This window comes from Rattus rattus, chromosome X (genome assembly GCF_011064425.1).
Source record: "Rattus rattus isolate New Zealand chromosome X, Rrattus_CSIRO_v1, whole genome shotgun sequence".
NCBI classification, from domain to species: Eukaryota; Metazoa; Chordata; class Mammalia; order Rodentia; family Muridae; genus Rattus; species Rattus rattus.
This window is the reverse complement of record NC_046172.1, coordinates 92,870,885-92,897,033: the sequence shown is the minus strand read 5'-3', so window position 1 is coordinate 92,897,033 and position 26,149 is coordinate 92,870,885. Positions and strand designations below refer to the sequence as shown.

At 40.7% G+C, this 26,149-nt stretch overlaps 1 protein-coding gene across 1 annotated transcript; it reads right to left on the bottom strand.

The window, feature by feature from the left end:
- Positions 1-3,935: 3,935 nt before the first annotated feature.
- On the bottom strand, positions 3,936-26,104 carry Prps1 (phosphoribosyl pyrophosphate synthetase 1). Its single transcript, XM_032890061.1, has 7 exons — positions 25,828-26,104; positions 14,405-14,588; positions 12,245-12,343; positions 10,674-10,798; positions 7,653-7,826; positions 6,243-6,402; positions 3,936-4,932 (listed from the first exon to the last, which is right to left on the bottom strand). The coding sequence occupies exons 1-7, from the start codon at positions 25,947-25,949 to the stop codon at positions 4,840-4,842; spliced, it is 957 nt and encodes a 318-aa protein (XP_032745952.1). The 5' UTR covers positions 25,950-26,104; the 3' UTR covers positions 3,936-4,839.
- Between the last annotated feature and the right edge of the window lie 45 nt (positions 26,105-26,149).

The following is a 26,149-nucleotide window of genomic DNA, read 5'->3' as shown; positions in this document are numbered from 1 at the left end:
CCCAGGGCCTTGCGCTTCCTAGGCAAGCGCTCTACCACTGAGCTAAATCCCCAACCCCAAAAATAAAAAATTCTAGAAATTCCGGGCCAGATGCACCCTTTTTACCCTTCTTAACCAAACTAAAAAAAACCCCGGCACAAAACACCCCAAAAAAAAAAAAAAAAAAAAAAAAAAAAAAAAAAACCAAAAAACCCAATTAAGCCAGGCATGGTGGGACCAGAGGAAGGATTGCCAGAATTTGAGATCCTACCTCAAAAAAGTTGCCCCCTCACGAAAACCAAACAAAACAACCCGAAAAACCCAAGGGAAAATTTTTATAATAATGAGAAAACTTTTATAAAGAGTTATATCTTAACATGATTTCATTGAGCAGCATGCTTCTACCTGACATATTACTTGGCAGGATTTGCTTTTTCCTTCTCTATCACCTCTTCATTCTGCCTCTCGTTTGTAGTTACCTTTTTGTTTCCTAAGCACCAGAACACTGGAATTACAGGTGTATGCCACCGTACCTGGATATTCTTAAATAAGGAATCTCAGGTGAACAGATTTACAAGAGCAAAATAGATCTCAAGGCATGGAGAGAGGAAGACATCTCAGCCATTCAGATGCTTGCTGCTCTTGGTACCTATCACTCCAACTCCAGGGGACCAGATGCCCTCTTGTGGCACCCATGGGTATCTGCATGTAAGTATGCAAACCGACATGCTCACACAGGTACATATAAATTAACATCTTAAGCCAGGTGTGCTGCCTTGTGCCCTTGATCACAGTACTCAGAAGTGGAGGTAGGCAGATCTCCAGGGAGTTCCAGGCTAGACAGGACTACATAGTGAGACCGTGTCTTAAAAAAAAAAACAAAAAAACCACACCTTCAAAAAATGTTTTAAAGAGACAATCATTAGCTGTAGTCCATGTCACTAATGCCCCACTGTCTCAATAGCAGCCTCTCGTTAGGTACAAGACTATCAATTCTTGGCTTGGAAATGTGACAGGAATTAATTTCAAGTGTGTGCCTGCCTGTCACTGTGTTATCTGTTTCTTCTCCCATTTGCAGTTCCCAAGCAGTCAGCACATAGATGACTAAGGTGACATTACTACAGAGGACTCCAAAGATGCATGACCCTCTTGTATCCAAACTTGAGGCCCTAATATGCATGGGTTGCAAGAAGCCTGAGGAGGGTTAAGTCTTCCACAAAGCCGAGCAAAAAGCCAGGTGTTGACTTCAGGATGCTAATCAACTGAGGCTTCTGTAAAGACTGAAATAGAGACTAAAGTAAGACTGCACTTCCGCTCCTCAGGTAATGGGTTCTCCACATAGAGCACTGTATCCCAATGGTCTCTAGACTGAGCACTTTGTCAGGGTGTGTGTGAAGCCACCTTCTCCAGCCTTAATTCTGTGTGCAGCGGGGAGCACCCATCACTGGATTCCCTTCTGCAGACCACTTCCTCAGCAGGGAGAGGCAGGAAGGCTAGCCAATAGATAGTGCTTTTCAAAATCTCAATTCTTGGATTTCATAATAACCCTCAGTTTAAGGGTCATATAGTATTAACTGACCCTAACACTTTTAATAGGGAACACCTTTTTTCTGAGGTAGAAAAGATGGCTCAAATTCATGGGAACTTTCCTATCTCAGCCTCTCAAGACTAGGCATACACTCCCACCTTTGTCTCCAGCAGAATACTTCCAGATCTGGAAAGAATACTTGGGAGCAGGAGCCCCCAGCCTTATGTCTTACAGAGAAGCATTGGCTTTGCAACTTGTTCAATAGTTTAGGCACCTTTTCTCCTGCCAAACAACCAGTTAAGAAAGAACCCACTGCCAAGCCAGGGGGAGCACTGCCCCCTGTAATCCAGGACTCAGGAAGCTGGAGCACGATTGCCACAAAAATTCCGAGACACTGTTGTGTTCTAGGCCACTCTGGACTACAGACCCTGATTCAAAAACCCAAAGGGGCTGGCCAGGTGGCTCAGCTTCGATGTGTGATGACCTAGTTTGATCCCCAGGACTCACATGGTAGAAGAATTCATCGAGAGAGCATCATTCAAAACAAAACAGAGTATAAATGGGAGCTGGGTACAGGATACACACACACACACACACACACACACACACACACACACACACACACACACACTTAATCCTAGCACTCAAGAGGCAGATCTCTCCCAAAGTTATAACTAGCTTGTTCCTGGCCAGCCAGGGCTATAGTGAAACCTTGCCTCAAAAATATGACAGACCCCACCAAAATAGGTGTTGGGGTGGATATAGGCACTCGCTGAGGAGCCTGACTTGAGTTAGATTCCAGAGACCCACATGGTAGGACAATTTTCAAGTTGTTCTCTGAGCTCTACACATACACGGCATTTCACACACCCACGTGCACATAGATGGAAAAATGTAATGTTAAAATAAATTTAAAAACAACCATATAGTTGGGCACAAATGGTACATGACTTTAATCCCAGCATTCATGAGGAAGAGGCAGGAAGAACTCAGAGAGGCGAGCCAGCTGAGAACGTATCTCAAAAATCAAAGAACAAATGTCCAAGTCACTGGCACTCACCCTGCTCTTGCTTACAGCATTTCCCTCATTGTCCTAGGCACGGGCATGGCTCCAGGCATGTTTCAAAGTTGACGAGTGATGCTTTCTCCTGATGACCTCAAAGCTTCACCCTAAGTATTAGATTACAGAGTCCTATGTCTTATGTCAAAACCCCAAACTAAAGCAATTCTTAACATTTTAAATTGTGTTGTATGAGGTGTCATGCTATTGCAAAATCCTGCCCAGGACATAAGGATCCTTTTGTCCCGGACAGGCACAGTACATATGCTAACAGCCTATTAGTTATTACACCAGCCATCTCTTACTTCACTTAATGGTCCCAAGGTGACCAATAGTCCCAATGGTACAATAGTGATCTGGGCAATTTTACTAGTGGAGCTATAATTGCTCTTACCAGTACCTAGTTTATAAATATCATAGATATGCCTGTGTAGGGAAAAACCTAGTTTATACATAGTTATATATTACCTATGGTTTCAGATATTCAGTATAGTCTTGGATAGTATTTGTGGATAAGTAACTACTGTATACTAAAATGATGAACCTTGACCCACTGATCCAATACTTCAGGAAGTAGCACAATTACCTCCCTGAACTCTTTCCAGGAAAAAAAAGATGTCATCCTTCTTGATTCACTTTTGTCAAAAAGTCTAAATAACACAGCTATCCCCATATTCAACAAAAGCACAATGAAATAAAGGTAAATCTAGAGGTAGGGTGTGGTAGGTAGTGTATGCCTTTAAACCCAGAGGCACAGTCAGGAGAATCTCTGAGTTCTGGGCCAGCCTGATCTACAGAGTTCCTTGATAGCTAGGGCTGGTGCACAGAGAAAACCTGTGTCAAAAATCAAAAAACCCAAAACAAAAATGCAAAACAAGAAAACCAACACTCCCTGGAAATATAAAAGTAGATCCTAGTTTAAACAAGGGAGTACTGTCCAAGGTCTATAATTAAGGAATCTGAAAGGAAACTGTACATCTTATCCAGGCATGGACGAAGAACCTGAATTATGGTCTTGGAATGCATTATAATTTATGCTTAAATTCTGCATTCTTACAATCCCCAAAGTTTTATTTAGCAATTAAGCACTGGTGAAAGAAGAAAATTATCACATTAGACAAAATCAGTTTAAAAGAAATAGGAATTTAGATTTCCAGGAATAAGTGGCAGAAACCCAGAAGGCATTAATTATGCTTCATATAATTCAAGTATACTATACAGAATTAATTAGTTCTAATTCTCACTAAACCTCGGATACTTTAGTCTTGCTTTCTCTTAACAAGGTGGCTAAAATGGTTGGGAAAGAAAAAAAAACACCTAAGACAAATGTCAGCAGGGAAATCAGCAGATAAGACAGCACACCCAAAATTGTACACATGACAGACATTTTATTAAGTTTCTTCTACATGAGACAATAAGATCAAATCGTTAAGCCAAACAGATCGAAGGAAGATAAAAATTAAATACTTAAATTAATCAAAAGGCACTACGACACACACCACCTAAAACCCACTAACTCAGAGAGAGCGGGCTAAGGAAGATTGTGCTATAGCAAGTTACCTAATATCAATGTTAGCAGTTACATAGCAAGAAGCAAGTCTGTCTTACAGAAGATTTTGTCACAAACAATGACCACTGAGTTCAAGATATTTGTCCAGGAAAGAGTCGAGATAGCTGAAAGTGAAGCCAACAGGAAAGTAATAGGCGTAGAGAATCCAAGCTACAGAGAATTAAACAGATGATAATAGATCAGGCTTCTTCCTCCCAAAAATTAATTACTGCATTGAGCTACCCGCCCCTGCCGTACAGGGTGCTCAGCAGGCGAACTCTGTTTAAGGATGCACAGGGAACTTGCTGGAGTGTAGCATAGACCTCTGAAAATGTATCACACGAGGGCTGGCTTTGTTGCTAGTTATTCTGAAACTCCAAAGCCTTCACATGCAATGGAGTATGAGCTCCTCAATTCCATCCTAAGGGCCTTGGGGAATACTCTCTCTTTTAATAGTCTATGCATCTTTCAACAGTGGAGCTCAATTTAAAGCTGCAAGGATCACAAAATAAACAAGAAAGCCAGGATGCAACAATGCAGGTAGGGTGTCTTAGCAGTTAATAGCAATCTGTCTTTCTCCAATTAGGATAAATCCTAATGTAGCTAATGTGGGGTGTAAAAAGCTACACTGAAGCAAGCTGGCTCTTCTGCCCAACTCACCAATACAAGAAAAACAAGGGGTGGGGGTGGTTTCATTTTGAAAACGCTTCAGAATTTATTATATTATAGAGGAACATGGCTGAACAGGTAGGAGACAGATTCTCCATTGTGGGTTCTCCTGATGGCTTCTGCAAGGATCATAGAGATGTCGATCACCTAGAGAGGCAAAAAAAATGCACGAGGTTGGTATGCAAGAACAGAGTCCATGGGCCTCTCTGCAGCCTATATGAGCAGCCTGGAAAGCAAACCTAACTAAGGATCTAGCACTCACCTCCGCCCCTTTACCATATCACTTAGGAAGGAGTTAAATGCTTAATATTACAGGACAGACCCTGACTCAAGGTCATTAAAAGAGTGATTCTATGCAGGCCAAGTTTATACTCTTAGCAGCTGACGAAAATGAAGATGGTTCAGCAGTTAAGAGCACTCACTGGCTGCTTGTCGACATGACTAGAGTTCAGTTCCCAATACATGTCAGGTGGCTCACAACCACCTTTAACTCTAGCTCCAGGGAATCTGATGCCCTTTTGGCTCTCTGCAGGAACCTCCCACACGTTGCACGAGCGCACACACACACACCCACAAATCAGTCGGGTGGTGGTGACCCACACCTTTAATCCCAGCACTCAGGAGGTAGAGGCAGGCAGTTCTCAGAGTTTGAGGCCAGTCTGGTTTATGGAGCAAGTTTTAGGACAGCCAGGCTACACAGAAAACCCCTGTCTCTAAAAGCAAACAGATACTCACAAAAAAGAACATGCCTAGAATCTTAGCCCTTGGGGTAAGAGGTTGCAGTGAGTCTCAGGCTACCCTAGTCAAAAGCTGCCTTGTTTCAAAAGACCAAAGCAAAAGCAACAACAAAAATAACAAAGAGCCTAGGGAGGGGTAGCTCAACATTAAGACTGCTTACTGCTCTTCCTGAGGACCTGAATTCAGTTCCCTGCATTCCTGTGGAAGCTCCCTCACTACTACTACATTTAGCTCCAGTTTCACACAAGCACATATATACAAATACTTTTTAAATGGTAATTAAAAAGCTTTCAAAATATACAAAGTTGGATGTGGTTAGGCATACTCTTGATCCCAGCATTCAGGAAGCAGAGGCAGGTAGATTTTGAGTTTAAGGCCAGCCTGATCTACACACCAAATTCTAGGTCAGTCGAGGCTACATAAAAGGACATTATATCAAGTAAGCAAGCAAAAATCCAAAGAGAGAAGCCAGGCCTTTAGCTACTTTAGAGGCTAAATAAAGTACAATGATTTCAAGTTCAAGGCCTGTCTGTGTTATAGAATGAGTTCAAGGCCAATCTGGGTAACTTTTGAGACTATATCTTACCTACAGAAAGAAGACTTTGGGTTCCATTCCCAGAACAAAACAAAGGAAAACTCAAAGAAGTTAAGCTTCAGTATTGACATATCATCATCAAAACACCTAATGGAAATGTGCTTTTGCAGCAATGTCATCTCACCTGGATTTTGGAGCAGTGTTTCATCTTGTCCTCCTGAGGTATGGTATTGGTAACTACTACTGCTTCAAAGCATGCATTGTTGATGCGAGAAATGGCTGGGCCAGAAAAGATCCCATGCGTCAAAATGGCATAAACTCTGGTAGCTCCAGCTGAGAGAAGTCTGGAGGAAAAAGATCTGATTAATCTGACATTTAAATACAGAATCTGAATTAGGAAGAAGGAAGAGTATTAATTTGTCATAGCAATATCACAGACAAGTTTGTTTCACAAACAAGGCTAAGATCAAGTATAGCCAAGTATCTCACAGGACCTTCTAGTATATGTGTAAATAAAGTGTATCAAGCATTTTCTTCTAATAAGGTCACTAATCTTATCATGAGGGTTGTGCTCTCAAGATCCCACTATTTAAGTCTAAATACCTACCCCTCCAGGGTGAACCCACAAAATCACACCTGGGGCTAGAAGTCAACATGAATTTTGGGGGACACAGTTCTGGACTTATTAAAGAATAAAGCCTGCACTAAGCCTTATTGTGCTAGAACCTATAAAAAAAATTCCCAGGGGTAATCTGTGTCTTCTTTCTGGATGGCAAAAAGAGAAATGCTCTTCAATACGATCTGGAAAACTATATGATAAAAACATGTATGGTACCACAAGACTGAAAGCTTAACCCTGAAAGTAAGATTAATCAGAATACTTTGTGCTTGCTGCTCAGCCTGCTGACCTAAATTTGATCCCTGGGACCAACAGGGTAGAAGAAGAGAGCCAGTTTCAAAGTTGTCCTCTGACTTCTGCCTGCTTGCCATGGCATATGCACATATGACACATACAAAATAAATAAATATATGTAAGGGATATCTAGGGATTCCTAACTCATCAAAACAAAAAGTGAGCAGTGTAAATATAATTAATGTCATTGAATTAGATGGTTAAAAGGGCAAACTTTACCTGCTTTACCTGAACTTACGATTTTGACTTTCTAATGACAAGAACATACTATGTATTCAGTAGAAAGCAGGTGTAGAATTTTGATCTTTCTCTGGTCTAGCATTCAATATGCAATCAAAATACTGTCTCAGCACAGCTTCCAGGCAGCCATGTGATTGTGAGGGGAGACAGCTCAGTCCATGGGAGATTTGTGTTACTAAGTAAGGGCTTTTCAAAGGTAAAGTGCATGTGACGGACTTAACTTTTGCTAAGTTATTAAGGATACCCTGTATGTAAAAGCAGTGTCTGTTTATAAAAATTAAGAATCTGAAATGAGAAACACTTATTAACACTTTATATGCACTTAAAGCTAGCATGATCAAAATATCCCAAAGCTATTTTCCCCTTCAGCTGCGTTTCAAAAGGAATCAGTAAAGCAGTAGTTTAGCTATTTCTAAATACTGCCCCCTATCCTGTACTCACTTGTCAGCAGCATGACAAATTGTACCACAAGTGTCAGCCATGTCATCCACAAGTATAGCCACACGATCCTTCACATCTCCTACTAGTACCATGCGGTCCACTTCATTGGCCTTCTTCCGCTCTTTGTGAATCAAAGCAAAATCCACATTCAATCGGTCTGCAATGGAGGTCACTCTGGAAAATAGGAGATGTTCAAAGTTAAGTTAAGGACAAAATCCAAAAGAGGCAAAAGTGGCTTCCAAGGCTGGGAGGAGTGTCTTTAGTGGTAGACAGCTGGCCTGGCATGCAGGAGGCCCTGGGTTCCATCACTTGTGCCCACTTGTACAAAATAATGGAATGTTTTTCCTAGGGGAGAATACTTCTTGAAACTAAAACAGATCCTAGAGCTAGAAGAAAGCAACTATCATTGACATCCCCAAAAGCAAACATTACAAACTGGATTTTGTGGATTAATACTTCTCTAATGTCAACAGTAGTATAGGAATATAATAGTTAAACTTTAACCATTCATTGTGTGGATGGGGTAGACATACCCTTCACCCGTCCTGAGAAGCAGTATATACTAAGGTATATTAGTTTGCTAATTAAAAAGCAGAAGAGAAATCTTAGTAGTTAGTGCAGGGAGTGCAGATTTCCATCATGGGAGACTTGTGAATCTAGAAGTAGCAACATGTGAACCTGAAGGCAGGAGGAGTGGATTAAACCCTACCCTCTCCCATAATGGTGGTAAAACCCACCACTGATGGTACCTGGTCACCAACCTTGAGATTCCTTCTAGAAGGAAAATTAAGCCAATTAACCAGACAAACAAGGGCATGTTATTATGTTGCCAAAATTATCATCAATTGAAGAAAACTTGTTTTCCAAAGGCAGGTTAAAAGACAAATCTGACAAAAGTACAAGACAATGCACTTATGCAGAAAGTCATTCAGTGGTTTTTGCTTTTCTCTCTCTCTTCCCTTTCTGTCCCTCCTCTCCCCATTACCCTCCCTGCTCTCCCCATGTGCTCATGGTCACTCTCCTCTCCTCTGCCTTTCTGTCTTTACTACTCCTCAACTCCCCTCCCCATGCACTAAATAAACACTATTCTATACTAAACTAAGAAAGCCATTCAGTGTAAATGACAATAGGCTACCTATGCGACATGTGTGCCCAGGCACCACTGTAATTCCTTGTCATAAAGAAAAGATTCATGCTTTACATGCTTTATGTTTTGTGGTATTAAGTGTAGCATTGATCAAACTTTAGCATTATGTCGTATTTCCCTTGTAACCATAGTTTTTGTTGAACAGGTCAAGAACTTGTGACCATATAAGGTTCGAACCACAACCCTAGGCAAGATTTCTACCTGGTTCTCAACTAACCATACCTTGTGTTCTCTATTACTACTGGTTAGGCACCTAACATCAGAGGTAACCAGTTTACTTGGAATGATGACAAAACAAATGCATCTTATCAGTTACCTTAAGTGTTCCAAATTATTCATGCTCACTGGCCAAGACTCGAACACAGCAGAAAAGGGTTGGAAAAATACCCCGACCCCCTTGAGTGGAAAGCTGCTGTACAAAAAAAATAATCCCACTAGGGACCTTACCTACTCCCTAACTCTGCCAAGATACAAGTGAGTATCACTCACTTGGGAAATACTCCATCACTATGAAGTAATTAGAATTTGAAAGAATGACAAAGAATAAATAGTAAGTCATTTGCAGAAAATGGCATTCTTGGGGCTGGAGAGATGGCTCAGCAGTTAAGAGCACCCGACTGCTCTTCCAGAGGTCCTGAGTTCAATTCCCAGCAACCACATGGTGGCTCACAACCATCTGTAAAGAGACTCTTCTGGTGTATCTGAAGACAGCTACAGTGTACTTATATATAATAAATGAATAAATAAATCTTAAAAAAAATTCTTATCTTTAAAAAAAAAAAAGCCATTCTTATACCAAGCTTTAAAAAAGAGCAAAGCTGTTTGATTATTTCAATTTAAGTAATTTTTAAGTCCTGAGAAAGACATGAAGACAATGCTTCAGAAGTTAAACCAAATTGTGACAACTGTTGTTGACACAGATGGCAACTGTGGATTAAACACCGAGTTATGCATCTGGCTGGATGAACTAAGTTCTCAGTTTATTAATTCTACTGAAGTTACTGAAATGAAAGAGATGGTTGAGAAAGATTTGAACTGCTTGAATTCTTCATGGTTTCTTATTACTTTGGAAAGGTCTACGCTGGTTTTATCTAGTTTATCTGAGTTTTGTAGCCCTTCACTCTATTTCCAAAAGAACATGTGTTGTATTTCTATGTATTATTAACACACAATCCACTAAGAAAATCAAATTTGCACTATTTGAGCTATTTTAACTGCTAAACCCTGGCAATAAGTTTGGTTTAAAAGTTTAAGGTACAAGCTTTAAATTCAAATACCATACACTTTACTTCCCTTTTTGTTTAATATTTTAATCCAGGGATCAAATGGTCTAACCAACAGCTTTGTAAAAGGATTTTAAACTTTAAATTTTTTATTAATCATTCCATTCCTTTATATCAAATGATATCCCCCTTCCCAGTTACCCCTATACAACTGCCCCCCTCCATCCCATCCACCCACTTCCACCCCACTGCTCTCCAGTATCTACCTACGCTAGGAAGAACACTGGGTGGGCTGACCGGCCCACCCAGAGCTTCCAGGGACTGGACCACCAACCAAGGAGTGTAAAGCTTCCTTATCTATTAATATTGGGTTTAATAATAAATGCCTTTCATTGCAAATCCCAATAAAATCCAGTAGTGTTGTTTTGCTAATGTGGTAGTCAAGCATAACGCAAGGACTGTTGGTTTAAGAAAGGCTTTTTTTTTTCTCTCTTTAACAGCTTCGCTGTCCTCAAAGCCACTCTGTAGAGCAGGCTGGCTTTGAAAGCAGACATCCACTGCCTCTGCCTCCCAGGTGTTGAGATAAAAGCCTGTACTGCCAACGCCTGACACAGTCCATTATTTTAAGAACAACAGTAATCATAACCATACCTCTTGGCCCCGCCAGCGTCAGGGGAGACAATAGTACAGTTTCTCCACTCAGAGATGTTCTCCCGAATCCACTTCAGGACAGCTGGCTCTGCGTATAAATTGTCCACTGGGATATCAAAGAAGCCCTGCAGAAAGAAAGTGGGTTAAGTTTTGTCTTATTTTTCTTTCCTTCCACTTATGAATGTCTAACAATCAGATCCAGAGAGATGGCTCATCTGACAAAGGTATCTGCTGTTAAGTCTGATGTCTTGAGGAGTTTGCTCCCTGGGACTCACACGGAAGAAGTGACTACTCAAAGTTACCTTCCCAACCTCCATACACACGCTTTAGCATATGTGCACCCAATCAACAATCAGTTAGTCAGGATAATAAAAAGGGGGGCTAGTGAGATGGTTTAACAGGTAAAGCAGCCTAAGTTTGATGCTGAGGACCCACTTGGTTAGAGAGCTCTTACAAGTCATTCTCTTACCGCCACACAGCATGCATGTATCCATGTATACAACACGCAATATACAAATGTTGAAAGAAACAATAATTTATAACTTACTACAATATTCAAAGTAATGGAAAGCCACACCCAAAGTGGTACCTATAAAAAGAGCCTCCTTCCTGGCAAATTCAGCAATATTAGCCATTAGCCAACTCATACCTGATCATAGGAACAGACATGGGCCCTTGTAAAGTTAAATTCAGCGAAGTACTACGAACTGCCAAACCAATAATGATCAGACTCCCAGTTTATATACGGTTTATACCACTTAGTGTTTGTGCTGGTCCAACTGGTAAAGCAGCTAGAGTATGGCATATAAACTCAGTGGCAACTATTTATATTCAATGATTCTAGGGGAGAACTAGAAATCATGAGACATGTGTCTTAATTCTAGTCTACACAAACAAGTTGTATTTCTCAATGAAGTTGTTGCTTTTTTATAAGACAAGTATATCCCTCTAGCCTATAAACGTTATTGTATTGCCACAAGATCCAAATGGTATTAACTGGGAGTTTATATATATATATTTTTTCGGAGCTGGGGACTGAACCCAGGGCCTTGCGCTTGCTAGGCAAGCGCTCTACCACTGAGCTAAATCCCCAATCCCTGGGAGTTTATATTTTTAAAATAGGTTTTACTCTCTCCCTGCCTAGGTCTTCCAGATGATAAGTATACACTACCATGCATATCAGAAAGTTTCTTTATATAATATAAAATAAATGTGGCAATTGATTTCCTGTGCTCTGGGCTTGTATGAAAAATCCCTAATGTCTGTAGCTCTAAATTTAAGACTTCTAGGGGGATAATCCTGATAATAGCTACCATTATTAACAGCTACATCAACCAAGTGTATCACAGAGTTAATATTTTATAACCATAACATTGAACATACATTATGCTCAGTAGCAATCTACCATGGGAAGTTAACGTGCTAGTATGTTTAAGAAGAAGCATCCAGACTCGTTCTAATCTTAAAGCCTATGCTCCTCCCATACTAGCAAACCCTAAACTTCTTGCTTCATCTTTCAGCCTCCAGTTGCAGCGCCCTTCTAACTCTCGGTGTTTAGCTGTAACTTATACCTGGATCTGAGATGCATGGAGATCCATGGTGATGATATGATCCGCACCTGCTACAGAGAGCATATTTGCAACAAGCTTAGCTGAGATTGGAGCCCGGCTCTGAATAGAAGGAAAGGAAAAAAAATCAAAAACCAAGATGAAGACAATTCATTTGCTTGAGAAACATTATCACTTACCTATATGCCACATATGGCATGTAAATTCAGTGGTAACTATTTATATTTAATGATTATACAGAATAATTCTAATAATAATAACTAACATTATTCTACAGAATAATAATTTATACAAACTAGTTGTATTTCTCAGTTAAGTTGCTTCTCTTTTTATAGGACAAGTATACCCCTCTCCCTTATGCACATCATTGTATTGCCAGAAGATCCAAATGGTATAATTAGCTGGGACTTTAGACTTTAAAAACAGATTTTACTCTATAGCTTTTGTGTATTTCATGTATCTGATTTATTTACAGGATGAGGTATATACATAAAGCTTTCAAGCTCTTTCTAATTCATTTTTACAAATGATACATACCTAGGGGGAATGCTATAGGTTTTTTTGTTTACTATGACAACTATAGAGCAAAAGCATAGACTCTGTAGTAGTCTCATACTGCCAAAGGTATGTTGAGGTTAATATGAAGCTGACCTTCAGATGAGTCATATTTAATAATTTTATTGTGATATAGGTTTTTAAACTATGATGTTTTAGGTGGTATAAGTACTGATATGTACGCATTAAAATATTTCAATAAAACAATTTTTAGAAATAGTGTGATTGAGCTTGATTGAGTAAACACTTGAATACATTGAAAAAAATGTTTAAGAAAACAGCCAGGGACTGGCATGGTGGCACATGCCTTTGATCCCTGGAAACAACAGATCTCTTATGAGGCCAGCCTGATCTACAGAGTTCCAGGACAGCCAGAGCTACATAGGGAGACCCTGTCTTGAACAACAACAACAAAACAAAATAGTAGAATAAGACATGAAGTGGTGTCCCATACCTTTAGTCCCAACACTCTGGAGGCAGAGACAAGAATTCAAGGCCATCCTGATCTACCCAGTGAAAAACAAAACAAAACAACAACAAAAAAAGACTATAAAGTCAGCAGTAGAGGGATGAGGTCACCAACCCATCTTCAAAAACTCTGACTAATCTATCTGGAAGAACTGCAGGGATAAAAATGAAGATAATGAGAGAAAGGAGGTCCAGTGACCTGCTCAACTTGGTTGGGATCCATCCCATGGGTAGGCACCAAACCCTGACACTATTACCAAAGCTATGTTGTACTTGCAGAGAGGAGCCTAGCACGGCTGTCCTGAGAGGCTCTACCAAGCAGCTGACTTGAGACAAATGCAGGTGCCTGCAGCCAAGCATTGGATAGAGGTTGGGACCCCTATGGATTTAGGGGAGGGACTGAAGGGGGTGTCAACCCCATAGGAAGAACAACAGTGTCAACTAACATGGACCTCCGGGAGCTCCCAAACACCGAGCCACCAACCAGGCATCATACACAGCTGGACCAAGGCCCTTGGGACATATATAGCAGAGAGTTGCCTTGTCTGGCCTTAGTGGGAGAGGATGCCCCAGGGTGGGGGGATACCCAGGAGGGGACATGCTCTCAGGTAAAGGGGAGGGGAGATGGGGGAAGAATTCTACAAGGAGGGACTAGGAGGAGAGGCAACCTTTAGGATGTAAATAAATAAAATAATGTATAAAAAGTAAGGCCATGCACTCCAATGTCAGTCATTTAACAACATTTGCTTACGAATGGATTTCTGTGGGATTTGAATTAAACTATCATACTTTTAGCTATGAAAACAATTCTTGTCATCTAACTGAAAGTTAAAATACTTAAGTAAAATATATAATATATTCGTACTGCTTTTAAAATCAATTATATGACATTGATGTAAAGATAGGGAATACTTAAGGAAATATTTTGGAAGGCAGCAATATTCACCACTGTAACACCAATGGTGCATCTAACAAACATGTATATATAACTGATATCTAGGGATTTTGTGACTTTGGAGAATATTCCTCTTTCCCCTACATTAGAAAGAGTCTGAGCTGAAGGTATAACTCAGTGGCAGAGCACTAGCCTACCATTAAGGACTAGGTCTGATCAACACCAATAAAAAAATTCATTCCTACCTTATCCTTCTTATCTTGGCGGGCATAAGGGAAGCATGGGATGACTGCGGTAACCCGGCTGGCAGAAGCAATCTTGCAAGCATTGATCATGATCAAAAGCTCCATTAGATTGTCATTTATCTCACCACACCCACTCTGAACAATGTAGACATCCTCTCCACGAACACTCTCCCCAATTTCCACGCTAAAATAGAAAAAAGGAGAATGAATATAAACAACAGATTTTTCTAAGCACCACAGTCATAGGATCAGCATTAATATATGCTATGGGTGGGTTACGGCTACATGTGGGTATCGATTACTTCAGACTTTGGGAGAGCACCTAAAGGAACCTGCATACCAGAAGCAGCTTACCATCCAGTTCATTACAGTTCACTATACAAATATTCTGAGTTTATAAGTGTGGCACAGGTTGAAAAAGACTGGTTGACTTTACACATACTAAAGTATTTATAAAGATGTAATTGCATTGTAATTTTTTATGGTGGCCATCAGATATAATACCAAATCTGCTATTAATAGTGACTATTATAGTCCACACATAAGGAAGAAAATCCTCAGAAATGAATCACCACTGTTCTGTAAAAATGCTGCATATAGAGAAGACAGTACCCCTCTTATCATAGTGTATGTTTGCTAAAGTATTCAATATTCACGTCAAACTAAGTACTCTACTAGGAATATGTAATGGTGAATGAAACAGATGTGGGCCCTGCCCTCTTTGTGCTAACTACTCTGAATTAAGAAGAAAGTCTTGCTAACTACTATGGTCTGGAGGGATGAGATTAGTCAGTCTTAAGAACAGGAATTGGCTGGATGTGGCGGTACTCCAGTACTTGGGAGACAGAGAGACGCAGGCAGATCTCATTATGAGTTTGACACTGGCCTGGTCCACAGAATTCTAGGACAGCTATAGATACATAGAGAAACTATCTCAAAAAGCCAAAACAAAACTACAAAGTTGGGCCAGTGTTGGTGGTAAACATCTGCAATTCCAGGACTAAAGAAACTGAGGAAGGGTGATGGTGATCTCAAAGACAAGGTAGCTACATAAAATTTTCTGAAAAAAAAAAGTCAAAGACTTTGGTGTAAAATGAAGAAAAACCAACAAAATAAAAGGCTAGTTTATACATGAGTGAAAAAAATCAATACCATTGATAGAGAACCCTCTAAGATAACCAATGAATACAGCTTTGTAGGTAGGGAGGTGGGAGGATCTGGGAGGACTTGGGTGAGGAGAAAATATGATCAAAATATATTGTATCAAAAAAAAGTAGGCAACAAAACTAACACCCAGCTTAATCTGAGAATTCTACCAACATTTATACAGAATTAATGCTAATTTTGCAGTTTTTTCCAGAAATGGATAAGAAGGAAACAGGTTCCAACTCAGTTGTATTGAGGCCAGTAAGTATTACTTACATACTAAAACCTGCCAAAGGCAGTATTAAAAGAAAACTATTGAAAGAAAAAGAGCAGGAGGAAAGTAGATGTAATCACCTCAAAGCATACAGAAAAGATCAATAGGGGCGCTTTATATATCTTGACTTTTGTTTGTTTTTTTTTCTTTCTTTTTCCTTCTTGAGACAGGGTTTATTTGTTTAAAAGAGCCCTGGCTGTCCTAGACTTGTTTTGTAGACCAGGCAGGTCTCAAACTCAGAGATCTGCCTGCCTCTGCCTCTGTGATTAAAAGTTTGTGCCACCATTGCCCAGCCTCTCTTGACTTTTATCAGTGTAAAAATACTTATTGTTGCATTATACCATAGCTTTACAAGAAAACTATAGTTTGCAGAAAAAATAAACTATAATCAGAAAGTTATAAAACACAGTAAGACATATATTTTTCTCCTTTTTTCCAACTGCTCATACGTCTACAACTCAAAATTCATTTTTGTGACACTGGGAATAAAACTCATTATTTTGTACCTGCTGGGCAAGTGATCTACCACTAGCTATACTGTCTACTCTCAAAACTCAATTTTTTTATTTTTATTTTCTTTTTGGGGAGATAATAAAGGACCCATGTAATTCATGATGGCCTGCAATTTACTATAGAGCTGAGGATGAGCTCAAACATCTGATTCTCCCAACGCTACCTCCTAAGGCACCACCATGCCTGGCTCCAAATTCAATTTTGATGGCACACACTTATAATTAAGACAGAGTATGCTGAGGGCGGTTTAGGATAGACAGGGAGCTCCAGGGCAGTCTGGACCAAGTAAAAAAATAAATAGTAAAGAAAAGAATATAATTGTGTGCCATTATACCTGTGTATACTCAAGTAAACCATTACTGCATCTCTCAATTAAAGCTGAGGTAACAGAAGTATAAAAAATGAAAGACACTTCTGTGGTCAGTCAAAAGAACCTACTTTAATTCTGTATTTTCTGAGAAGTTGTAATGCTATGAGGGAACCTAGGAAACTTCCAATTTCTAGAGTTAGCATAAGAAATTGTCCATCTCTGAACCAAGTTTGGTGGTACACACTTAGACTTCTATCCTTTAGGACATTGATGAAAGCCAAGGTTACATACCTTTTCTCAAAAAAAAGGGGGGGAGATAGTTGAAAATATTTTCCTCCTAGCTTGTCATGCACCATTCTGTGTGTTTTTAATATTCCTTGGCCATATCCTTTCACCTCCTGGCCTCTCTCTATGCTTCTTGCCAGTATCGGGAATGTCCTTTTCTATAAGTACTTACCCATTTTTAGGTCTCCAATTCCAATTCCTTCTCTGATAGTTCTTATTAAATTGTATTCAGAGAACCATTAAGAATAAAGATTCCAGCTAAGGTTGTAGCTCAGTTGCGAGTGTTTGCCTAGTATTTAGGAAGTCTTGGATTAGATCCTATCTAGGTGTCGGTACAGCCTTTAATTCCAGGTTGAGACAGGAAAATCAGGTTTTATAAGGAATTTGAAGACATCCTGAATTCTGTTTCAGATCAAAACCTCGTGTGTTGTGTATGTATGCATGCATGAATGCCTGCGTGTGTATGCCAGTCTCAGTGGATAAGAGTACTTGTTCCCAGCTCCCACATAGTGGCTCACAACCACCCCTTATTTCAGTTTAGGGTTTCAATGTCTTCCTCTGGCCACCATAGGCACTGATGGGCATAGCATGTGTTGCATAGGCAGGCACGCAGACAAACCCCTCATATGTGGAAAATAAAAGTGAAGAAAAACCCTAAAACTAATATACTCAACAAGATCTTAATTTCATTCTAGTTCAAACATATTTAAAAATATACATATTTGCTGGGTAGGACAATATATACCAGTAAATCTAATACTCATGGTGCTGCAGCAGGAGGATTGAGTTAGAGGCTAATCTAGGCTACAAATTAAAGACTATCTTAAATCGAAAGCAACAATAAAAATGTTCAACAAAACCATGGTAAGATGGTTTAGCAGGTCTGCTGCAGAGTCTCACATCTTGAGTTCAATCCCTAAACTGACCTGGTACAAGAAAATAGCCAAATGCATTATGTCCCCTCCTCAATAAATAAAGAAAACGTAATAAAAGTTTTTAGGTGTTAGCAATAAAGAACTGTTAGTATCCAGCTGAGAAAGGTGCTTGCCATAAGCACTTCAATTCCATTCCTGGAACCCAACTTCCAAAAGCTGTCTTCTGACCTCCACACTTTTATTGTGGTACATGACATTCACACTGCCAAATATTTAGACTAAATTTTTAATTTAATGATAGAACTGAATACTGACTAGCTCTTCAACTAGTATTAATTTTTATGTGTATAGGGTGTGCATGTAGTCAGGTCAGAAGACAGTCTTTTTGCTGTTCAACTGCTATGTACATGAGGCAAGCTAGCTATAACCTTCCAGAGGTTCTTAGGTCTCTTACTTTTCCAGAGGAGCACTTGTGGGTGCACTCAGCTTTAAGTGGGCTCTGGGGATTCAAACTCAAGCTATGTATATTTGGAGAGTTCTACCACAAAAAGTTAAATAGGGGATAGGGGGATGGCTCAGTCATTCTTAAGAAGGACTGAAATCAAACACCTGTAGCTCCAGTTCCAGAAACATTCATACTCCCCCTCAGTTATTCTTACCACTCTGGCTATACCCTTCAAAACATTTGATCAGCGTGCAACTCTTATTAATAATTTCATTTAACAATTCTGGAAATCAGTCTGGAGGTTCCTCAGAAAATTGGACATTGAACTGCCTGAGGATCCAGCTATACCTCTCTTGGGCATATACCCAAAAGATGCCCCAACATATAAAAAAAACACGTGCTCCACTATGTTCATCGCAGCCTTATTTATAATAGCCAGAAGCTGAAAAGAACCCAGATGCCCTTCAACAGAGGAATGGATACAGAAAATGTGGTACATCTACACAATGGAATATTACTCAGCTATCAAAAACAATGACTTTATGAAATTCATAGGCAAATGGATGGATCTGGAAAATATCATCCTGAGTGAGGTAACCCAATCACAGAAAAACACACATGGTATGCACTCATTGATAAGTGGCTATTAGCCCAAATGCTTGAATTACCTAGATGCCTAGAACAAACGAAACTCAAGACGGATGATCAAAATGTGAATGCTTCACTCCTTCTTTAAATGAGGAAAAAGAATACCCTTGGCAGGGAAGAGAGAGGCAAAGATTAAAACAGAGACTGAAGGAACACCCATTCAGAGCCTGCCCCACATGTGGCCCATACATATACAGCCACCCAATTAGACAAGATGGATGAAGCAAAGAAGTGCAGGCAGACAGGAGCCGGATGTAGATCTCTCCTGAGAGACACAGCCAGAATACAGCAAATACATAGGTGAATGCCAGCAGCAAACCACTGAACTGAGAACTGGACCCCCGTTGAAGGAATCAGAGAAAGAACTGGAAGAGCTTGAAGGGGCTCGTGACCCCATATGAACAACAATGCCAAGCAACCAGAGCTTCCAGGGACTAAGCCACTACCTAAAGACTATACATGGACTGACCCTGGACTCTGACCTCATAGGTAGCATTGAATATCCTAGTAAGATCACCAGTGTAAGGGGAAGCCCTGAGTCCTGCTAAGACTGAACCCCCAGTGAACATGATTGTTGGGGGAGGGCAGCAATGGGGGGAGGATGGGGAGGGGAACACCCCTAAAGAAGGGGAGGGGGAGGGGTTAGGGGGATGTTTGCCCGGAAACCAGGAAAGGAAATAACACTCGAAATGTAAATAAGAAATATTCAAGTTAAAAAAAAAAAAGAAAAAAAAATAATTGCATTTAAAAAGTTCTTTAAAGTTCACATAGGTCAGAGGTCCAAGGAAACCTTTCTACGAGAAGTACTTGCATATTTTTCAAATAAGACCTAGAAAGTCATGGTTATTGTGCACTTGAAATATGGCTAAAGTAGCATTTAAGGGTCTGAGGCAAAAGGACCCCTGGACAACCAGCCTGGGCTACACAGCATGTTTGAGGCCAGCTTAGACTACATGAGACCTTGTCTGAAGAAGAAGAAAAAAACAGAGCAACTCCAACAAAACAGGACTCATATTACTAAGGAATTGAATTCATATGTGCTTTAAATGGAAAATACATACTATATCTTAAGGACAATGATACAAGGGAAAGCATTTCCATAATTTCTATAATGAAAATTTCTGAAGTTATAGGTACGAATGAGGGTAAATAAAATATATTAAGACTAAAAGACCTTAGTGTTGTAGTCCACCACACCTATATTCCCAGAACTCGAGCCTGAGGCAAGAGGATCACAATCTGGAGTTAATCTGTGCTAAGCAGGAAAATAAAAAGCATTAACCAGGAATGATGACACACACTCTTGAGGCCTAAGTGTGAGACCAGACTGGGCTACACATAGTGGAAGAAGGTGGTGGTGGTGGTGGTGGTGGTGGTGGTAATGATGATGATGATGATTGTTGATGGCCAGGACGGGTTTAATAAATAACTCAAGGAAGGAATATTTTCTAAGTTACCCAATGTACTATGCCCCAAAGCAGCAATGACATTTTAAAAATTAAATAAAATTATTTTCTTTTACTTATTCACTTTACATCCTGTTCACTGCCCCCCCATCACCTCCTCCCACAATCCTTCCCCCCACCTTCTTCTCTGGGTGATAGGTATCCCCCCCCCCAGAACTTCAAGGCCCTTCGAGGTTAAGGGGACCAGGGGCTTTTAAAAATAAATTCCCCGGGTCTTTTGGTTTTCCTTTTCAGAGATAGTGTCTCACACAAAATTCTGGCTGGCCTGGAACTCCCTATATGGACCAGGGTTGACTTTTTGCATCGAGATCAGATCAGCCTGCTTTATCTGGCTGAGACTAAAGGTGTGTTTTTTACTCTCACTTTCCTTGAAAGATTTCCTGATTTAAAAAAAGTGTTTCTGTTTTGTGGCTCATGCAGTCTAGGCCAAGTATTTCCAACAATTGAGCAACTTCAAACAAATGGCTAAATCTGTCTGCACTTCTCTTAACACATCTCACCTCTTTGACCCAGATCTCTGTTCTCCTGGGGAGAGTAGAAGTTGGGTGCACTGATTTCCAATAAGGTCAGGTTTGTCTTCTACATGGTGTCAGAGGTCTAGCTACAGAGGTAGTTTCAGTAAAGGGCAGAGTAGCATGTGCTTCACAGATTCACTTCCTAGTGTCAGGTTGTTTGATTAGGAGTTAGAGAACAAATACAGAATTTCACAACTGACCCTAAAAAGCCTTACAGGCTTAAATTCCTCAAAGCATTTAGACCAAAGTGGCTTCTCACCTTATACAAAACTTCAAATGAGCTATAAAAAACCCCTAAAACATTATTATATTTTGCTCTCTATTCTTTATCACTGTGTAAAGGACCCATCCATAAAAACTTTAGGAGTTTGTAGAGTCTCTAAACAGCTTTTATTGATTATATATAATATGCCTCTATCTTTCAAAGTACTAGAAGAAGAGATAAGATAACTCTAAACTTTAGCTTTTTTTGCGAAGTTCTTGGCAAAATTACTATAGTCCTCAGTTTTGTAAGATTTACCGATTTAATATATAATTTATATATATATATAAATTTATAAGTATATATATATATATAATATACCGATATAATACGATTTTAACAAAGTAGTTGCTTTTGTAACTACAGATTATATATATATATATATATATATATATATATGTATATTGTATGTATGTATATGACCTCACTATGTAGCCTGGAACTACTTCTGGCTTCTGACTCAGATCCTGCCTGTCTCTGCCTGGAAAGAGTACTGAGATTACAGGTATGTGCCATCATGCCTGCATCAAATCTTTGGAGATCTGTGAGTTGAGAGGTCAGCTTTATCTACAGAGTGAATTGCAGGACAGCCAGGGCTAGAGAAAAATCTTGTCTCCAAAAAACACGAACTATTCTGAGGTCAGGCAGGGTGGTGCAGGCTTAATTATACGGAGGAAGAAGAAACAGGTTTCTAAGTTCCAAGGACAGACTGGTCCACATAGCAAAGCACCCAGGTATACTCACCACCCCCAGCAAAACACTTTAGCAACTCACCCAACTGTTACGATTTTTAAAAACTTTGCTTAATTACCAAAATTTCAGCCGTTTTTCAAAGCCAAACTTAGAGCTAAAACTTATATTTAGGGTTCGAGAGCCTGTTTATCAGTTAAGATCACAGGCTGCCCTAGTAGAGGACTGGGGTAGCACACAACCATCTGTGATTCCAGTCCCAGGCTAACACCCTCTTTTGACCTCAACAGCTAACAGTCGTGCACAATATGCAGGCAAAATACCCATACTCGAAATAATTTTAAGAAACCGTAAAAAGCCTTATTATCCAAGTTGGGCTTAATCAAGATAAATCAGTAGAAAACTATGTTGTTCTCTTCTCCCATGACCACCAACACAAATGTAATCCCAGTTTCTGGTGTGTTGCATTATGCGGAGGGCAGAGGATTAACACAAGGACAAAACAGTCCTCACATTTTTTCCCCAGAAAACAGAAGACTTAATAACCAGAGTGGTCAAAAAAAAAACAAAAACAAAAAAACAAAAAAAAAACCCTCTAAATGGGAAAAAAATTCTTATCCCTTAGCTAAGTTGTTCTTAAGGTCTGGGGCTGTTCTGCTTTCTTTATTGAGGCCCAGGAGTAATAACAGTATACCAGAGATAAAAACAGCAGCTTGCACACCTCTTTTGACTAAGGTATTGCCTGGTTACAGATGCTATCAATGTTTGCCCTACCATTTGCATCACAATTAACAGCGTACTAATCCAGGAAGAAGCCACCATTACAGACCAACTTTAACTAGCTACTACACACACATTTACAAACCACTTTAAAGGAAAAACACGAAACGTTTAGAAATATCAGAAAAATAAACCTTATGTAATTTAATTGGTCGTTGGCTTAAAAAAATTTGACCTCTAACGGGGATGACTGTAAAATTGTAGGCTGTGAAAGTAGTGGTGGCTCATGTCTACAACCCCAATACTAAGCAGGCAGAGAGAGAGAAGAGGATAAATGAGTCCTTTCGGAGATTGCCCCTCAAAAAAGAACACTCAAACTAATAGAAGAAAAAGTGGGGAAGAATCTGGAACACATGGGCACTGGAAAAAATTTCTGAACAAAACACCAATGGCTTATGCTCTAAGATCAAGAATGCACAAATGGGATCTCATAAAACTGCAAAGCTTCTGTAAAGGCAAAGGACACTGTGTTGAGACAAAAGCGGCAACCAACAGATTGGGAAAAAGATCTTTACCAATCCTACAACAGATAAGGGCCTATATCCAAAATATACAAGAACTCAAGAAGTTAACACTTGGGGAGACAAATAATCCTATTAAAAAATGGGGTTCAGAGCTAAACAAAGAATTCACAGCTGAGGAATGCCGAATGGCTGAGAAACACCTAAAGAAATGTTCAACATCTTTAGTCATCAGGGAAATGCAAATCAAAACAACCCTGAGATTTCACCTCACACCAGTGAGAATGGCTAAGATCAAAAACTCAGGTGACAGCAAATGCTGGCAAGGATGTGGAGAAAGAGGAAAACTCCTCCATTGTTGGTGGGATTGCACACTGGTACAACCATTCTGGAAATCAGTCTGGAGGTTCCTCAGAAAATTGGACATTGAACTACCTGAGGACCCAGCTATACCTCTCTTGGGCATATACCCAAAAGATGCCCCAACATATAATAAAGACACGTGCTCCACTATGTTCATAGCAGCCTTATTTATAATAGCCAGAAGCTGGAAAGAACCCAGATGCCTTCAACAGAGGAATGGATACAGAAAATGTGGTACATCTACACAATGGAATATTACTCAGCTATCAAAAACAATGACTTTATGAAATTCATAGGCAAATGGATGGATCTGGAAAATATCATCCTGAGTGAGGTAACCCAATCACAGAAAAACACACATGGTATGCACTCATTGATAAGTGGCTATTAGCCCAAATGCTTGAATTACCCTAGATGCCTAGAAAACATGAAACTCAAGATGGATAATCAAAAATGTGAATGCTTCACTCCCCTTCTTTAAAGGGGGGAACAAGAATACCCTTGGCAGGGGAATAGGAGAGGCAAAAGATTAAAAACAGACACAGAAGGGACACCCATTCAGAGAGTGCCCCACATGTGGCCCCATGCATATACAGCCACCCACTTGGACCAAGATGGATGAAGCAAAGAAGTGCAGGCAGACAGGAGCGATGTAGATCTCCTGGGAGAGACACAGCCAGAATACAGCAAATACATAGGTGAATGCCAGCAGCAAACCACTGAACTGGAGAACGGATCCCTGTTGAAGGAATCCAGAGAAAAGGACTGGAAGAGCTTGAAGGGGCAAAGGACCCTTATGAACAAATAATGCCAAGCAACCAGAGCTTCCCAGACCAGCCACTACCCAAAAGACTATACATGGACTGACCCTTGGCTCCAACCTCATAGGTAAGCAATGAATAACCTAGTAAGAGCACCAGTGGAGGGGAAGCCCTGGCCCTGCAAGACTGAACCCCAGTGAATGTGATTGTTGGGGGAGGCAGTAATGGGGGAGGATAGGGGAGGGGAACACCCTAAAAGAAGGGGAGGGGGAGGGGCTGGGGGATGTTGGCCTGAAACCGGAAAAAGGGAATAACAATTGAAAAATGTAAATAATAAATACCCAATAAAAATGAAAAAAAGAAGAAAAGATAAATCTAAAAACAAAATTAAATTAAGCCACGGAAAATGATTATGGCCAGTGCTCTGATTTCATCTACTAAAGGAAAACAATAAAATACAGTGCATGAGATCCAGAAAATTCTGAATACAGCTGGAAGGGGTACTGAAGAAGGACGACCAACCCTCTCCACATGGTCCAATAGTGCATGTGGACAAGGATTGCGGCTAGGAAGAGAGTTTTGTTACTAACTTTACAGAGACCATCTCACCATGTAGTCCGGACTAGTCTAGAATTAGCTATGCAGTTCAAACTTGTGGCTGGCTATCCTCCTGCTTCTGCCTAGTGGTCTGTGACATCATACCAGTGCTGGGCAACGAGTTTTAAGGCAAAGCATCAAAAAGAGGACATTCAAATTTCACTTCGCTGTTTGAGCTAGCTCTTTCCTTGCGTGTATTTTATCTTCCGTTATTAACATTCACGTATAAGCCGTTCCCTAAATCCTCACGCACTTAACACTGAGAAGCGGCTACAATGGAGGAGGGGCGGAGCGCGTGTATTATCTGTGCTAATAACGGCATTGGAAAAAGGTCAAAAATTCCAATTCTACAACTAAGGTTTCCCTTTTCTTTTCGGGCTGACTTAAGCTGATATGCTGCTGAAAATAAAGGATGATGAGCTAAAGCAACCACTTTACCCCATCAACTGGATTTAACTTAAGGCTGGTTCAATTCCTCGACAGACAGGACAGGAACAGCCGACAGCGTGTCAATCTAAGGGACCTGGTTACACATTTTCGCGCCTTCAGAACACAATGTTACCCTTAGGGCCAAACCAGAACGCTGCCATTTCCAACCACAAAGCTTCTCAAGTCTAGAAAAAAGAACGCGATAGGTTCCCTGATGAACACCAGTCGATGCGCCGAAAGCGAACCGAATCCAATCTACTGACTCCACAGTGAAGCGACAAGCCACGTGTCCCCACGCCGAAAGCTAAGCGCCCATACCCCTCCAGACATCCCAGGAGGCCATTTCCCCTCGACATTAGGTCCTCCATCCCCAATCTTCAAACATAGCGGCCTCACGTCCCCCCTCCATCTTGGCTCCACCTAACCGCGCGTGGGGAGGATGAAGGCGACCCTCCTGGGAGGTAAAATAACGGATCAGCCCGCTGGGCAAGCTGCCCCTTTCTACCCTCCCCCTGCGCCGGGAAATCCCAGGGTCGCTCCATCCCTCAAGGTGCCACTGCTTGGGGAGGTCAGGTACACTCAAGGTGCCAATTGCGTCCTTACCAGGTCTCCTGGTTGCTGAATTTCTTAGTCACCACCTTGCCTAGCTCCAGGCCCAGGCGGTCAGCAATTTTCTGGGATAAGTCCTGGTGGGAGCTCCCGCTGAAGATTTTGATATTCGGCATCTTGGACAACTACCCAAACGTGCTCAGTGCTTGCCGCTGCCGCTGCCGCTGCCGCCGCTGCCGCCGCCGCCGCTGCCACTGGAAGGGAAGTCAGCAGGGAACCTGAACACCAACAGAACCGCGTTGCTACTCCGCCATCTTACATTCCCGCCCAGCGCGCGGCATTAAATTACCCAGGGGGCGGGATTACAAAGGAAGTT